At 30.8% G+C, this 18,337-nt stretch overlaps 2 protein-coding genes and 1 pseudogene across 2 annotated transcripts; 2 read left to right on the top strand and 1 right to left on the bottom strand.

Moving 5' to 3' along the window:
• Positions 1–1,817: 1,817 nt before the first annotated feature.
• Positions 1,818–3,203, bottom strand: LOC140836068 (uncharacterized). The gene has a single exon (XM_073201479.1). The coding sequence runs from the start codon at positions 3,038–3,040 to the stop codon at positions 2,123–2,125; it is 918 nt and encodes a 305-aa protein (XP_073057580.1). The 5' UTR covers positions 3,041–3,203; the 3' UTR covers positions 1,818–2,122.
• A 4,074-nt stretch (positions 3,204–7,277) lies between these two features.
• On the top strand, positions 7,278–9,756 carry LOC140836067 (uncharacterized). Its single transcript, XM_073201478.1, has 5 exons — positions 7,278–7,515; positions 7,618–7,686; positions 7,875–7,957; positions 8,146–8,348; positions 9,498–9,756. Exons 1-5 carry the CDS (start codon positions 7,352–7,354, stop codon positions 9,564–9,566), a joined length of 588 nt encoding a protein of 195 aa, XP_073057579.1. The 5' UTR covers positions 7,278–7,351; the 3' UTR covers positions 9,567–9,756.
• Positions 9,757–14,992: 5,236 nt separating this feature from the next.
• LOC140836971 (ABC transporter G family member 9-like) lies at positions 14,993–18,008 on the top strand (annotated as a pseudogene).
• The last annotated feature ends 329 nt before the right edge of the window (positions 18,009–18,337 follow it).

Genomic DNA, 18,337 nt, shown 5'->3' with positions numbered 1-18,337 from the left:
AATTTTTCACTTATCATGTGTTTGGTCTGCATGATTAAGATTATACTTTTGTGGATGGTTATATAATCTTTTAGGGGAGAAATCATGATGTTGATTAATTTAAATTTTTTTAATATCCTAAAATTTAAAATAATTATAAATTCAACAAATTATAATTTTTGATTTGAATAATATTATAACTAATTTAATTATTATTAATCATATTTTTATTATTATTATATTATTATTTTTAACCGTAATATTATAATTTTTATTAAGCAGTATTTAATATTCAAATTGTATTACTATTTTAATTATCACAATAAATACATATTTATGTTATAATAAAATTTTAGTTATTTTCTATAATATTAATCGATTTTTTAGTTGTTTTCGGAAATTGAAAGTAGTAAAAAATAAATAATTAATATGATATTTTAATTTTATTTATAATTTTTAAATAAATTAATCCTATAAATTTTATTTATTTATTCAATTATTTAAAAAATATATTACTAATTAATATATGACGAGGACATTTTACTAATCATAATATAATTAATAAAAATAATTAATCAATTTAAAATCTTGTCAAATATCATATAATTTATCGAAATTAGTTATTTATACTTACATTTTATTTTATAATCACTCTTATTATATATCATTTACTTATCTTATCATATTAACCAAACGATTATTAATATTTTAATTTATTTATGAGAGAAATTGAACATGAATTAGTCATTCATATCCCAACCACTAAAACCAAACTTTAAAGATTGTATCTCATGTGAGACCGTTTTACGGATCATAATCTGTGAGAAGGGTCAACCATACACAAATTCACAATAAAAAATAATACTCTTAGCATAAAAAGTAATATTTTTGCATGGGTGATCCAAATAAGAGATCCGTCTTACAAATAGAACCCGTGAGACCATCTCACACAAATTTTTGTCAACTTTAAAAACATCATTCAACCTTACAGACATAAATAACACTAAACCCAAACACAAATTATTCAAGTGCATAACACTGTCCGCAACCACCACAACTTTTCCATGATAAAAAGTCAACATAAACAACAAACACAACAACTAGTTCACATCGTACAATAATACATAAGAAAAAAATAGATATTTACTGATCTATAGATTTCAATCCCTAAAAATTGAAATGTTTTTCGATTCAAGAACTAACCCATAAAAATTGGGCATGATCTCGTTATAATTGATACTACAAAGCACTGTATTTCATCTCTTTATCCATGATATACTGATCAGTCTCTAATGGTTACTCTTCTAGGAGGGCGAGACCATATATTAGTTATTATAACACACTGCATCAGGGCCGTATCTTATCATGTCCCGGAAATTTCTTACAACTTTTAATTCGAATCATAACAGTTCATTTTCAAGACATCATAACATTAACAGAGAATCACGCGGAACGAAACATGTACGAACCAAATGAAGTGAAATGAGTAATGTACGGTTGAGTTTTCAGTTGAGTCATCCACAATAATATTCATTTATTAATTTGTCAATTTATTAATAGTTCGTGTATCAAAATGTTTTTAACTCGATAAACATTCTAAATCTTGTGTAGACTGATTGTTCTATATTGGCCAAATACTTCTTTTCAAATACTCACTCCATCTCAAATATATATAATCATTCGTCCAAAATGAAAATTTTACCCACAAACTTTCTATTTTATATTAATTTAATTTATTCAATAAATGGTTACATATTTAATATATGTATACTGCTAATTACAACATAGAAAATAAATTATATATTTGATACAATCGAAAAAATAAAATTTATATCTTCGATTGTAGTGTATTTGAAACAAGATTTATGCATATTCGATCCACAAAAAAAGAAATCTCTCGACCCTTTACACGCCCACATTAAGTGAGCAACGATCGAGTGAATGAAAAATTGAGGCAACGACCATATTTAATGTATCTCCCGAATGGAACACCAAATTAGTCAAGAAACATTGATTGCACGGTGTTCTTGCGCAGATTTTACCTCAGACATTAATATTGTCGAACTCGAAAAACTTCAAATTCTGATGCAAAAATGGCAATCATATACACCTCATTAATTCTTGTATTTACACATATCGACAGTCAAGTTTCTGAACATCCTTCGTCTGATTTGCTGTCATGAATGTCAACCAGTACTGAATCAGAAGAGTAATCCATGGAAACTGACCTCCTAACTCTCTCCAACTCGCGATCAACTCCCACTACTCTACGATCACTCAAATCGCTGCGTACCCGAAAAGCCCGCTTTTTCGATAAAGCTCGAGCCATATTATCCAATCCAATATGCGGGGATTCGTCTCCGTTTTCGTGCACAGACCGCGTATCTGCTGTTTCATTTGTTTCGAATTCTGGCCTTTGTATTGAACCCGAATGATCCGAGCCCGTGTTCGTTGAGTTGGCAAGAGATGTATTGGTATGGTTGATCGACACCGGGGAACGACAAACCGGGCAATTCTTGTGCGATCTTAACCAAGTATCAATACAAGGCATATGAAAAGCATGGGTACACTTGGGCAAAAGCCTGAGGCTTTCATTTTCTTGAAATTCATTCAAGCAAACTGGGCAATGATCACTCCCTTCGATCATCTTTTCTCCTCTTTTATAATCGAATATCGGAATCGAATCGATCAGATACTGGGGAAGCCCGACTGTGCGGATATACCATACGTGATGATCCATCATCGGCCCAGCTTGATTTTCGTTTAAGCCATAGTTTCCCAGTACTGGTGACTGATTCATCCTCCTTGAATTCCTCAGAATCGAGCGATATCTAACAAAAACTAGATAAGAAAACAAGAGAAAAACAACACCTAACCCACAGATCATGAGTATCAAAACTGTGGAAAATGGATGGTGCGAGGTGGTTGGAGGAGGTGGTGGAGGTGACGAGTAGGTGGTGCAATCGTATGGACAAAAATAACACACATCGCAAGATTCATATTTCTTGCTGGTTTCAGTTCTTTCGACTGGATCGAATATTTTTCTGTGAATCAAAGGCATCGTGGAGCTTGAAAAAGAAGATCAAAAAGAAGGGTGAAGGATACAGGATTGATGAAGTTTTATTATCTTCAATTTTCTTTAATTGTATTAATTATTGGTGTGATTTCATTTTCTTCGAAGTTTCCAGGTTTTGTTAGCTTGTCACAGATCAAGTAGATAATGAGCGTTGTCATTATCATAAGTAAAATCAAACAATTTTAAAATGAATTCAAAATATACATATAGAATTTTATACAGTAAACATCTATGTGAGTATCGATTGAGATGATCTTTTGTGCATCCAATAGACAAACTTCACATCATCTCAATCTATACTCACATATATATATCTTCAAAACTATATATACGTTGTTTAATGTATATTTATATAATGAGTAGATTTTTTATGAGACGGTCTAACGAATTTTTATCTGTGAGACCGGTCAATCCTACCGATGTTCACAATAAAAGTAATATTTTTTTTATGAATGAGCCAAATAAGATATCTGTCTCATAAATTACGATCGGTGAGACGGTCTCACACAAGTTTTTGTCTTATATAATTGAAATATTTATTTAAATATGATAATTTATTATTTTAATAATTGAATGGTAAAAAATTAATGTTGATTATATACAAAACCACACACTAATATAATATTGCATGATTGTTATCGGTGGCGAGACATGAGCTAATGTCGTGTTGACGAGATAATTGACAATATATATATATAATATATACTAATTAGAGAAGACATCAACTTTTTTTTCTAATTTTACTTTATATGATACTAATATTACACTTTTGTTTTTTGTTTTCTTTTTAAATTTCAACACACACATTTATTTTATTATTTTTTATTTCAATCATTCAAATATCAATCTAGCCTCTCCATAATTTGTCAAATTCCACTTTAGTCCATCGATAATAATAAAAAAATTATACACACGCACCACGTGTGCAGAGTAACTAGTGTATATATATGTGTGTGTGTGTGTGTGTGTGTGTGTGTGTGTGGGTGGGCGGGGGGCTTTATGTTGAAATAGATTTGATTAAAAAACTAATTTGTCAAGCAATTAAGTCCTCTTCAATGACTTTTTTCTTTTCAAATTATGAGTTGGTAATTCATTTATGTTTCGTATCATTTTTCTAAATTATACAGTTTATTCCCACGCAATTTATTTTTATTACTATTTGATATCATATTCAAATAAAGATGGCAATACTGTTATCAAATTGATCAATACATTTGATATATTAATTCAGTGGAACTGTTATTGATAAAAAAAAAAGTATTAAAAAATAATATATTAAATAAAATAATAAGATTAATGCAAATATTTTAAAAAAAATTATTTACAATCTTTTTTAAAAAATATGTTTTATAAATTATTGATATAGACATTCAATGTGTTTTGTAAAAAAAAAAATTATTAAATATAAGAAAATATTAAAATTAATTCAAAAAAACTCTTGTGAGATTGTCTCATGAATTAATTTATGAGACAAATCTTTTACCTGACTCGAGTTATGAAAAAATATTGTTTTATGATAAAATTATTATTTTTCACTCAAGATATGGACCGAGTCGACACGTCTCATTAATTTATATATGTGAGATCATCTCAATGAAACTTACTCAAACTAATTTATGTATATTTATTTATTTTTACCTTGAATAACTTTTTGTAAATATATTAACAAACAGTTTAATTAGACTATTGGTTTCTAACATTTTTTAAGGCGCATAACATATTATTGTAAAATAATTTTGTTAGTAATTTTCTTCAAAAATATATTGTCGTGAATTTTAAGATAGTTTTTTAAACAAATTATTTTTGTTTTAATTTATAATATTTATTTATTTAAATTAATGAATTACAAAAAAAGTTGTAAATACTTGAACATTTCGTAATTATTATGTGTCATTATAGATTTAAGTTTCTCGAATAAATTTGGCTTTAGTGAAATAATAAATATTTGCACTCTTATATTTTAATGTAAACTAGTAAAAGATACACACACATTGTATGTGTTATTATTACTTTAATTTGATCAAATACTAAACAATGAACACAAAATAATTTTCAATTTAAAAGAGTTGTTCCATTTAAAATTGAAATTTTGTTTATGTTTTTTTCAATATAAAACATGGAGTGAATTTAGGAGTGATAAGAAAGGTAATTGTGAAATCAAATATTTTAGTGTCATCTAAAATAATTATTCTAAGAGTTTCACAATTAATAATATATTATATATTATTACATATATAAATATATTAATAGTTTTTTGTTTAAGGTTTTAAAATCAATATATTTAAATAAATATACGAGAAATAATTAAGAATATTAATATTTTTAAAATAAGTAATAATATTGAATTAATTATATTGGAAATTGAAATATTATTAAATATAATAATTATTAACATTTAAGCATCAAATTTTTGACAGATATAACAACCTTAACAGGTGTCTGGATCTGAGGTGATGCCCAAGAGATTTGGATTCTCTGATACAGTTGAAACAGAAATTTTTATAGGAGATGATCAGTAGATTATGTGGTGAACGTCACACAGTATCAGATAAATTCTAAAAATTGTCAGATTAGTGTAAAAAGAGCACAACACCGGTACTGTGTTTTCAGCCCTAACAGATGACCCAAATCCATGTCCAAGAGGTCTTTGCCACAGGCCTTCACAGCTCAGGGCCCTCAAAATAAAATTCATAAGGCCCAAGTCCAAATACAATTATCCAAAACACATGCAAAGGAAAAAAGTTCTTTTCAAATCTCTAAAAATGATTTGCACTGTCTTTTTTTTTTCTTATGTGATTTAAAGAGAATGACCTAAGAATATGAGATTTATATAAACAATAATATTAAGATAACAAATTTTAGAAGGAATGCGATCAAATCCAACCAAATTACGGATGCATCACTCGCATAAAAATATGCAAATCCCTGAACACAGAATTCAGGATCCAAGATAAAAACTAAATCACTACAAGCTCTCATTCAATCAAATCATAATCAAACGGTGATTGAATCGTTCTACTTTAAAAAATAGTTCGACTGGTCCAACCGAATCGATCGTCGAACTGAAAAACCATTATATTAAATAAAATAATAATGTGATATAGTAAATAATATATTTTAAATTCTAAGTATCTTATTTGTGAGAAAATTAAATATATACTAATCCGTCTTGGAATATACAAAAAGATAATTTAATGTTTAATAGCTTTGGTGTAAAGAATCTATATATTATAGTAAATTTACATATTTTACTTTTATCTGGTGTTCGAGTCGGTGGAGTATGTGATTGTTTGACCAATAATCAGGATTTCGATCTATCTGTCAATACGTTCTCAGATGAATTTGTCGCTGACTACTTGATGATATAGTCTAGATAACATATCATAAGATCTACAGGCCTCGTCCTCATAAGTTCTTTTCACGCTCGAGGACAGTGTCTCGGTCCCTGGGTTAATTAGGTCGTGACGTACAGTGTCTCTTACAATCACTAAATACTCATCTCATGTCTTATGGAGGAATACCAGACAAATCATGTGCATCGATTTTTAAGCCAAAATATATAAGGAACGTAATAAAAAATAAAGTAAATCAAAGAATAACGTTGCATTTATATCGATTATTTCAAATTTATGGATCTCAAATGTATTTTTATTGTTTAGAGAAGTATTATTACAAACATCAAATTTATATTTTTATAGTATTTTACATTAATTTTGAGAGATTTTAACATTTGAATTTATTTTATTTTATATTATTAATTTGTAAATAAATAAAACATAATTTTAGAATTTGTATAATTATATCATTTCAAACAATAAATTATATTCGAAATAAATTGAATAAATCTATTAAGTATATAAATGCTGAGAGCAGGTTTCTTGTGAGATAGTCTCATAAATCTTTATCTGTGAGACTGGTCAACCCTATCGATATTCACAATGAAAAGTAATATTGTTAGCGTAAAAAATAATATTTTTTTAACGGATGACCCAAATAAGAGATATATCTTACAAAGTACGAATCGTGAGATCGTTTCACACAAGTTTTTGTCAGAGATGCTGACACACACTCCTTGGCCCCACAACCAATACTATTATTAGATAAAGATAAAAAGCTCCAACATGTGTTTTTTTGTTAGAAAATGTAATGAAAAAACAAAGACTAGGACTCTAGGAGAGTAATTCAACACTCCATCTCAATTATCGATTCGCCTTTTTCTCAAAAAAAAAAAAAGTATAAGCCCTTTGCCCTTTATTTCAATAGGCTGACTAACTTTTTGTAGCAAAAATTGGAGTCATGAGTGCCGAAATCTCAAGCCGACGTATCAACTTCCATGTTAACGGTTGCAGCAATCTCCATCTTCCGTGTATTCGGCCGGCGTACTACCTCTCTCGAGAACACTGTAAGGTCGATCGATCTCAGAGGTTCTTGAAATCCATCTCCAAATATGGGATCTCTACGTACGTTGATTGGAAACTCCTTGAAACTTTTCATCATAGTTTATTTAATTAGCTCGGATTGAATATCTATTTTTTTTTTTTTTTTTGCAAATTTAATTACAGGGCTATCAGTACTTCAAAGAACTTTCTGCCCAGGGCATCATCTTCTTCAGATCCTTCTACCGCACCATGGTAGCTAGATAAAACTTATGTTTGAGACATGTACAAGACTGCGACTTTGTTTTGGTGGAAGCAAGGATCGTCGATTTTCATGCATAATACATTTGGTTAAATTTTCGAAAAATGGATATATACTTGTTTAGTCAACTGATGTTTTGTAACTTTTTCTTGATTTTTTTTTTAAAAAAATTTTAATGCAGGAAAAAATGGTTGTTAGGCGTACTATTTACAGTGATTCTACCTGCAGCTGGCCACAAAGGAGGACTCTTCGTAGGACTTAAAGGTCCGTACGTCTACCAGTTTCTGATTTTTGAGATGAAAATTATGAATCCATTTTTAGTTTGATCGAATGACTTCAGACAAGTATATATTAATCAAGGAAAATCAATTCTATGACATTGGTTTCTGACCAGTATTTTATATCGTACGTGGGTACTGAACATGTATGTATACATATATATTTGGTTGCAGCTAAGATCGACAAAGCTATAGAAACGGTGGAGGTTGTGACGGACGTGGTGGAAGAGATAGCGGAGGAAACGGACAAGATCGTGGAGGAGGTTGAGTCGAAGCTCCCCGGAGATTCGAAGCTTAAGAAAACACTGGATAAGTTAGATAATCTTACTAAAAAAGCAGTCGATGAAGCCAAACAAGCTGAAGATATTATCCACAAGGTCAGTCAAACTAATTAATTTTGTCTGATAATAATATAATAATAATTATGATGATTATAAATAGTTTTTTCGTCCAACCGATCAATTTTGAGTTTTGATTTTTTAAGTTTTTAAAATTTGATTTTGATATAATAGATTTTAATTTTTAATTATTTCGATCTAGTTGTTTCTATAATATCAAAAAATATTGATATGACATAAAAAGAAAAATTAATAAAACATAAAAAATTTATGATATATCAAATTATAACTCAATAATTGAAGCAAACTAAGAAAGTAAAAATCATTTTATAATAATAATAATGTACCATGTACCACTTTTAGCAGGTCAGTTGACATAATAAATATTATTCTAATAGCTTGGCTATGTGTGAATCGCATGCTTATGATTATTCTCATGTCCCCATCAATTTTAAAATTATTACGGCTAATTATTATATTGAGCCAAACTTCAACTAAAGCCAACCTGTCCTATTAATTGAGAGTAAGACTTTTACGAGACTCTCTTACGAATTTGGCAAAAACTTGTGTGAGACTGGTCTCACGTGATCGTATTTGTGAGACGAATCTCTTATTTAGGTCACCCATAAAAAAGTATTATTTTTCATGCTAAGAGTATTACTTTTTATTGTGAATATGGATAGGGTTGACCCGTCTCACAGATTATGATCCGTGAGACAGTCTCACATGAGACTCACTCTACGAATTTTATATGCGAGACGAGTCAACCTTATCGAAATTCATAATAAAAAAGTAATACTCTTAGCATACAAAATAAATTTTTTTCACAAAATACGACCGTGAGACCGTCTCACACAAATTTTTATCATTAATTAATGCTTTTTTTAAAAAAATCCCATGATATTTGTACATATTATTTCATGTCGTCAAGCCATCAAATCTTGAAAAAATGTCATTACATGTATAATTATTATACCAAAATACGGAATCCATTTGTTGCATGCATAATAAAATTAATACTTCAAAATTTTAACGCAAATACGAACATAATAAAACTTATATCACACATATTAAAATTTATTTTAAAAAATTTAAAAAGAAAATAAAATAAAACGACTCACAATACTTTTAGAACATATATTATTAAACAAAAGTTAATTAAGAGTTGATCAATGTGAACTGGTGCAGGTAAGAGAAGTGGAGCAAGACATAGAAGACGAATTGTCGAAAGCCAGTAAAGATGAAATCAAAAAGTAAGCTTTTGTAACATTGGATGGATATCGTATAATACTTTTTTTTTTTCAATATAAAATAAATCTATATTTACCCCAAACTTTTATTCTTTTATTTACCCCAAATCTATATTATTAATTTCGTACGAGCTATGTCAGTATTTCCTTGGAGAAAACTAAGCGACAATATATAGTCACCATGTGTAATTTTTCTACTGTCCCCAGTCTATTCTGCGGAATATTTCACCTTATCTCATAGGGCACTGCTCTCATGAAAAGATCAAATGCCCAGTTTTAACCACACATATACGGAGTCCACCAATTCTTATGCGAGGTCCACCAAATTCTTTAGACTCAACGGTCCAGATCCTGTGAGGCACTACCATATTCCGCCTACTGCAATTTTCTTAGGTCCACTCATTCGGAATATATTTTACAATATTTTTCGTTATACATGGTTATTCAAAAAAATAAAAACAAAACAAAACAAAACCGTCCGAAACCGCCAAAGTTGTAAAATTAATTTTACATGTAAAATCGCAATTGTTTTTCAAAAGAATAACATTTGAAAATTCAATAATTATTTATTTCTACTTGGTTTTAGATTATTATCTATCACTATTAGTGTAATTTAACCCAGCTAGATACATAATATAATTAGAAATCTAAAGGATGCAAAGGTTTTAATTTTGCTTAAATCAAAGGTGAATTGAATTCTTAAACCATAATATTAGTGCACGAAAATAATCACTTTTCATGTCCTTATGTAACATGATGTGAAAGAGCTGCCCGTCAGCCCTTTTTTTCTAATCTGTGTTCATTCCAATATCAGTGTAATTATACTCATTTTGGCCCATCAATTTTTATTTATTATTTTTATGTGGAAACACGCTATTATCTTTCGGTATGTATTGGATAAATCTCGGCTTAATGCAGTAGCCTCAAACGATGCTAACCAGACAAATAACACTAATAAAGTTTTGTAAGACATGCTTACACGATAAAATATTAATAGAGAAAATCAAACCTTAACTCACTGGTAAAACGATCACCTACTTCACCGACTTCAATACCATTGAGATAGACCCATCTATTTACTTAAATGTTTGGTTACAAGATTTTGCAAATTCTTATTTTTATTATACCCCTTCTATTTGATAATTTTATTATTTCAACTATTTCACCATATAAAACTGACCAAACTACTCTCTATTCAATTAGGCAAAAAAAATTAATGAGATATTTACGAATGTTAATTTGTTACATTCTTTCATTTCTATTTATGATCAATACATGAAAGTGCTATCCCAATTGCACCTTTCGTATATACTAACACTGAACACGAGTGGTGCGTATCATATTAATATAATATATATCACAAAATTCTTGTGAGACGGTTTCATAGGTCAATTTTGTGAGACGGATCTTGTATATGGTTCATACATGAAAAATCATTACTTTAAACGCCAAAATTATTATTTTTAATTGCATATATTGACATTGTTGAAACATATCATGAATAAATATTTGTGAAACCATTTTACAAGAGACTTATTCTATATATTATGTGTTGTTTATGTATAATATGTTTTAATTTTTGAAATAATTGGTTTAGTTTATGATTATCTATCCTATCTTCTGAAGTTAGTTGAGAACAAGGTGGAAAAAATTAGTGATATATAATAAAATAAATGATAAGCAGAAAAATTGGAAAAAAAAATAATAATTGTGGGACGAGTCATACCAAAACCGATTACTCTAATACCATCATATTTTTTATATTAGTATTTTTTTAGGGTCAAAAGCTCATAATATTATTGCAAATAATCGTCAATTACAAGCTTAAGCAACCAGAAAGGTAATTCATCATTCACCCAAACAAAAGATGATGGGGATGACAAAGTAAAACGAACAATATGTTGTGTTACTTTATTAGCCGATCTGGGTTCATGAATAATCTCAGAAACCGTAGGTGATTTCGTGTTCTCTATTATATTTCTGTCGTGCAGAATCCAATATAGCCAAGATATTCCTGTTTGGTGGTAACTGCTTGCACCGCCAAAATTTAATCTGATGCAACTTGAACATGTTGAAAACAGTTCTCATAAAGCAGTTTAATTAATGCCTTCTCGGATTGCAAATAGTTCACCATGAGCTACAGAAATTGGTTGATTAATTTTTTTCCCGAATGCCGATAGTAGTCGGCCTTGAGTCATGTCTCGAACTACTCCACCAACGCTATATTGATTCCGATCCTCATCTGCGTCTGCATCTACATTAAGTTTGAGAGTGGATGAACTTGATGGTTTCCAAGTCTTCTCGCGGCTTCCTCGCTCAGATGGGTAGGAAATTGTCTCCTTCATTCGTGCATTTTGAAATTCAGATAGCATTGCAGAGCTCCATGGGATATTTTCGATCATCTATAGAGCATCACACTTTCCTACTGTAGATAGTGTGATTTCTCCAGCGACATATGGGTTGAAACTGGAGTAGAGTAGATCGGCATCCCAAGCTCCTTCTTTTATTAAAATATTTACAGTGACGTCGTTATCCCAAGGGACCACCGGCTTACTGATTTTGGGCTGCATGGTTGGAATCCAGTGCTCCTCAAAGATGTTTATTGACTTGCCATCGCCAACCCTCCAAAATAATCATCGCATCAGAATTTCTTTGCTCCAGAGGTTCGATCTCCATATGTAGGAAGGATTACTCCCCAATCTCGTTTTTAATACCGACTCATGTCGAAAGTATCTTCCCTTTAACACTTGAGCAGCTAAGGAGTCAGGGAAACGAATAAGCTAAGGCGCCATATATAGCTGTTTGAAAGCAAGAATTTAGGAATGAACTTCGTTTTTCTTAACCATATATATTGACGTTTAGATATACAAATATAATTCTTTGTTCATGATTTATTTTTTATGATCTCATACTGATCAAGAATTTAGATCATCGAATTATTATAGTTTTCTTTTAATTATTAAAATTTGATTTTGAGAACTCCTAAACGAATTTTTTGTTTGAAAATTTTAATTATGTTATGTTTTGTTCTGGATTTTTTAAGACACGATTTATTGATTTGTTACTTCTGTTGTCAATTTGGCTAGTTTCGTTAATAAAATGAATACTAAATTATACAAGTAAAACATACATAAATGCAAAACTTTTTTTTTAAAAAAAAACATGATGTAGATCAACATACATATATATTAATTTACAAATGAATTTCAAATTTCTAAGTAATATATATTTTTTATATAATAGATATAACTTATTTATTTTTGTTAGATAGAATCACTAATCATGAAAACAAGAAATTTTTTTGGGTAGACCAAAAAAAGGACAAAATTAATTAAGATTAACTCAGAGTCAAACCAGATATGATAAAGACAAAACTTGTGTGAGACGGTCTCACGTCAAATGTGAGACGATCTCTTATTTGGGTATCCATGAAAAAGTTAATTTTTTATGCTACGAGTATTAGTTTTTATTGTGAACTATGGTAGGGTACCCTCTCACAGATAGTTCCGTGAGGTCTCACATGAGACTCACCATTGAATAAATTTTCGGAGGTGTATTCAAATAAGAGTTATTCAATTATTTTAGAAAACTCTAGTTATTATTCAAATTTTTATAGATTTTAGCAGGAGTGTTAGTCAATGAAGATTTTATGATTTTAAAAATCTGATTTTAACATTAGCTCGTCAATTAAAAGTTTCAATACTCTCTTAGAATATAAAAATAGACTTCATAGAGTTTTAAAAGTCAAGTGGTATTCAACATTGATTTTTGAAAGCTCTATAAAAGTCTAGAGGTATTCAAATTTTCAATAGACTTTTAATAACTTCATGAAATTTATTAATATATAAACATTAAAGCCTAAAGTACAACTATAAATTATCAAAAATTATATTAGATTCAACCCAAAGATTTTGATGGATTTTTAAAACTTCTAACTCATACACAAGCTATTTATTTCTCCCTCTGTTGCTTCACATCGCCTATCTTCTTATCTTCTCTCCTCTCATCTATCCTTATCACTCTCTCAAATTTTCAAAATGTGTCTCTATATATTTTCATCTTTCCTTTCAAATTTTTAATTTTTTGTCTGATTGTTCATTTAATAATTTTTTATTTTAATATAATAGAAAATTTCGAATTCTAGAATTGATTTTGTGATTTTTAATTTATGATTTATATAAATTAATGTAATATTCAATAATAATAAAAGATGATCCAAAATAATGTTGCTTAATTCGTAATAATTGAATAGTCTCGTAACAACCATGATTTTTTAAATTCATTTTAGCATTTTTAATCAATATGTAAGCTATGATATTTTTATACAAAATTATATTCACACAATACTAAATAATATTCTTTTCACATGTATATTATCAATTTAAAAACAAGGTTACATATTAATCAATTGATGTATTTTTAAAAATTTACAAACGTGCATACAAACCCACATATATACACATGTAAGTATTAAATGATTTTACTTTTAAATAAGTAAATTTATTAATTAATATAAATATTGAAAATTATTTCAAACTTAATATGTTATATATGTCAATTACTTATTGGTTCAAAGAAATTTATAAAAAATAATGTGTTATAATTAAGTTAAAATTTATAATATGCTATAAAAATATTTCACAAAAGTCTATAAAAATCTTGCAAAAAAGTCTACATGAATCCACATAAATCTGTTTTATAAATCTGTGATATTCTGTAGAAGTCAATAAAAATTATCAAATCCATAAAAGTCTATCATTTGAAAAAGTCATTAAAAATCATCAAAACTTTTTTGAGAATCGCCGGTTAATTTCAAGGATATAAATAGAGCACGCCATCGGGATATCTCTAGAATATTCCGATGACGGCGAAAGTAACCAAATATTGTTTGTGGGATTTGCTTGTAGATCAATATAGAGATCCGATAACGACCATTTAGTATCATTTTCACGACAAAAACTTATGTGAGATGGTCTCATGGATCGTATTTTGTGAGACAGATATTTTATTTGTGTTATCCATGAAAAAGTCTTATTTTTTATTTTGAATATCGGTAGTGTTGACCCGTCTCACAGATAAAGATTCGTGAGACCGTCTCACAAGAGACCTACTCCACTTTCACTGAAGATACACACAATTTATTGAATTTTGATAGACCCATATTTTTTAAGTTGGAGTCAAACTCTCCAAATCTCAGGTATAAAAATGATTGATGATCAAATACTTCAAAAAGATAACACGAATACTTATCGAATTACTAAAAAAAATCTTAGAAATTTGTTTGGCCAACCATTTATAAGCAAAGCACTAGCGTGCGTGCTCCTCAGCTATAGTGCTATATATGCGGAAACAATAATAAAATAAAAAAACAACTGAAAGAAAATAGAATTAAGATGGGAAGCCGAGAAAGTCTGTGATATCAAAGAACGTGAATATGTATCTGATTTCTTGTAGGGAACAAACTCTATCTGATCCGAAAAGAGAGAGAGAGAAGAGATGTGAACGTGGAACAAACCCCACAATAAAAGCAGCTGAAAACACCACAAAATCTTGTGATTCCCCCATCGCCTCCATTGCTCCGCCCTTTCATTTCTCCTGCATGACTCTTTTCTTTACGCACGCTGCACGGAATATTATATGCCGCTTCTTCATCGTGATCATCTTTTAAAACTTTGCTCTACTAGATTCTTTAATCGAGTCAAGAAATTGATCATCTGATTGGTTTACGGTGTATAGTAATTAAATTCTTCGTTAGTCCGTGGTGGTGGAAAGGGCGGAGATGGAGAACGAGATGGCGGATATGGAAGCACAGAGTAACGGCGTTGAGAAAGAGAGTGCCACCATCTTCAAGAAAGCTAATTGTCCTGTCACGTTGATGGTACGATTGATTTAAATGAAATATTTATTTATTTATCAATATTATTATACTATATTCGAGTAGTAGTGCATGCATGAGATGATGAAGAGTGGAACGATGCATATAGAATCTATTATCCTCCAAGAAATAGCAATCGTGTTTCGAATGTCAGTTTTTACGGTAGAATTTATTTGGGTTTTAGAAAATCTAGAATATATATGATCGATAGAGTGAATCTTTGTTGATACTTCAAGTTAGTGTTTGAAAATTCTATAGTATCATTCTACAAGCATCTGATGAAGTATCTAATATATGTAAAAATTTGTAATTGCTGAGCCATCTCTATTAGTATTCATATTGACATTCTTTTGGAAAGCCTGCAAGCCGAGGTTCAGTAAAGTGTGTGCCTTGTATATCCTTCCATAAAAAAATTGGCTCTACAATGCGGATGCATCTTAATTCTCAGGTGCACAATAACAAGTATTATTGATCAACTTGCAGTTTAAGGATGTTGTTTACAAGATCAAAATTGAGAAAAGAGGAATCATAAAGAGAAACTCAAAATCCGAGGAGAAAGTAATCTTGAAAGGCATCACCGGCATGGTGCTACCAGGTGAAATTTTGGCTATGTTAGGTCCATCAGGCAGCGGTAAAACAACTCTTTTAACTGCATTAGGTGGCCGACTTGGCGGCCTTCTCTCTGGTAGTGTCACTTATAACGGCAATCCATTTTCAAACACGTTGAAACGGAATATGGGATTTGTTACACAAGATGACTTCCTTTACCCGCACCTGACTGTGCTAGAAACCCTAGTTTACACGGCATTACTGCGCTTGCCAAGAACTCTGACGAAAGAGGAAAAGGTGCAGCATGCAGAAGATATTGTGACTCAACTTGGATTGTCAAGGTGCAGAAACAGCATTGCGGGAGGACCTCTACTGAGGGGAATTTCGGGGGGCGAGAGAAAACGAGTAAGCATTGGTCAAGAGATGCTGATAAATCCAAGCCTATTGTTTCTTGATGAGCCCACCTCTGGGCTTGATTCAACGACTGCGATGAGGATCGTCTCTACATTGTGGGAGTTAGCTAATGGAGGACGAACCGTGGTAATGACGATTCACCAGCCTTCGAGCAGGCTGTTTTATATGTTTCACAAGGTTCTTTTGTTGTCTGAAGGGAATCCCTTGTATTATGGGAAGGGATCTTGTGCCATGGATTATTTCTTGGATATTGGTTTCGCTCCATCAGTCGTCATGAATCCTGCTGATTTCCTATTAGATCTCGCCAATGGTATGTTGATCAACAACCTTTTTTTCTGTTCTATGGTGACAAGACATACAACATGACTAATTTTTTTTTTGTGTGTGTCAAATACTTTTACAGGAGTCTCGACTGCTGATTCGCAGGAAAATCAAACAGATATTAAGCAGACCCTTGTTCGCGCTTTCGAGAACAATTTGTCTGAGAGGGTAAAGGCAGAACATGTTATCATCAATCACCATATCCTGAAACTATCGACGAGAGGCCATTTAAGCAATTGTCGAATACATGGTGGTATCAATTTTCCGTTTTGTTGAGAAGAGGACTAAAGGAAAGAAAGCATGAATCTTTCTCCGGTCTCAAGATCGCCCAGGTTCTGGTCGTAGCTTTCCTGTGTGGATGTTTGTGGTGGAAATCTGATATCAATCACTTGCAAGATCAGGTAAATACTATCATATGGATCATAGCATGCTTAATCCTCTGATAAATTCTTGAAATGGATCGAATTTCGTGTTTAATTTGAATGCAAATACAGGTCGGGCTTTTCTTCTTTTACTCGAGCTTTTGGGGCTTCTTCCCTCTATTCCAAGCCATATTCACTTTCCCACAAGAACGTATAATGCTAGCAAAAGAAAGATCTTCTGGCATGTACCGTCTGTCGTCCTACTTCATGGCACAAACCGTGGGTGACTTGCCAATGGAATTAGTCCTACCCACCATTTTTTTCATCATAACCTACTGGATGGCAGGGTTGAAACCCACAGCAGGATCCTTCTTATCTGGCTTGGTCATTCTACTATATAGCGTGCTATGTTCTCAAGGGCTCGGGCTTGCCATTGGAGCTATTTTCATGGACCAGAAATCAGCAACAGTTCTTGGATCAGTTGTCATGTTAACTTTCCTATTAGCCAGCGGATATTTTGTTCAGAACGTGCCCGGATTCATTGGATGGATCAAGTACATATCGATCAGTCACTACACGTTTAAGCTCTTATTGGGATCACAGCACAGGCCGGGTGAAACTTATCCTTGTGATATGAATAAATCCTGTCTTGTTGAGGATTTTCCATCGGTAAAGGCCGTGGGACTCGACGGCCGAGCCATAAGTGTGATTGCTTTGGCCATTATGCTTGTGGGTTATAGGCTTATTGCATATCTTGCACTGATGAGAATTGGTATGCCAAGAAAATAGATGCTATTTAGTGGACACTCATGGTCAGGAGGCTGCTTGTTTTTTTTACTATTTGAGAGACTTTGTAGCTCAAGCATTATGATTTTTACTCTAAATTTGTTGTATTGACCAGAGATAAATAGTAATTACTGTAGGATTATTTTTTAACTGTAGGTAGTGATCAAGCATTGATTAAAAATAATTTTAATCTTTTCAGGTGCATGTTTTTCATATTTTTGCTGAGAAAATTCAATTCAACAATCGGATGCTCATTGTTAAATATTTTTACTTTTTGAGTTTATGACCAAATTTCTGCTCCGTTTTTTTGTTTATATAGAGCTTCTTTTTTTATCACATCTTGTGGATAAAAAAATTAATTATGTTCAGTTAATTTTTCTCCTTTGAAATAAATTTTTTTTTTCGTTTTTTAAATTTTTTAAAAGCAAATTATAATAATAAGAGAGCACATGTTATATAAATGTTATTCGT

The sequence above is a fragment of the Primulina eburnea genome, chromosome 7, assembly GCF_022965805.1.
Source record: "Primulina eburnea isolate SZY01 chromosome 7, ASM2296580v1, whole genome shotgun sequence".
NCBI classification, from domain to species: Eukaryota; Viridiplantae; Streptophyta; class Magnoliopsida; order Lamiales; family Gesneriaceae; genus Primulina; species Primulina eburnea.
This window is presented reverse-complemented; position numbering and strand designations above follow the sequence as displayed.

Bases quoted from the DNA above. Each gene is read 5' to 3' on its own strand.
- LOC140836068 (XM_073201479.1), bottom strand. From the start codon at position 3,040: ATGCCTTTGATTCACAGAAAAATATTCGATCCAGTCGAAAGAACTGAA.
- LOC140836067 (XM_073201478.1), top strand. From the start codon at position 7,352: ATGAGTGCCGAAATCTCAAGCCGACGTATCAACTTCCATGTTAACGGT. The intron at 7,516-7,617 runs GTACGTTGATTG...ATTTAATTACAG, and splicing joins TCCAAATATGGGATCTCTAC to GGCTATCAGTACTTCAAAGA. The intron at 7,958-8,145 runs GTCCGTACGTCT...ATTTGGTTGCAG, and splicing joins ACTCTTCGTAGGACTTAAAG to CTAAGATCGACAAAGCTATA.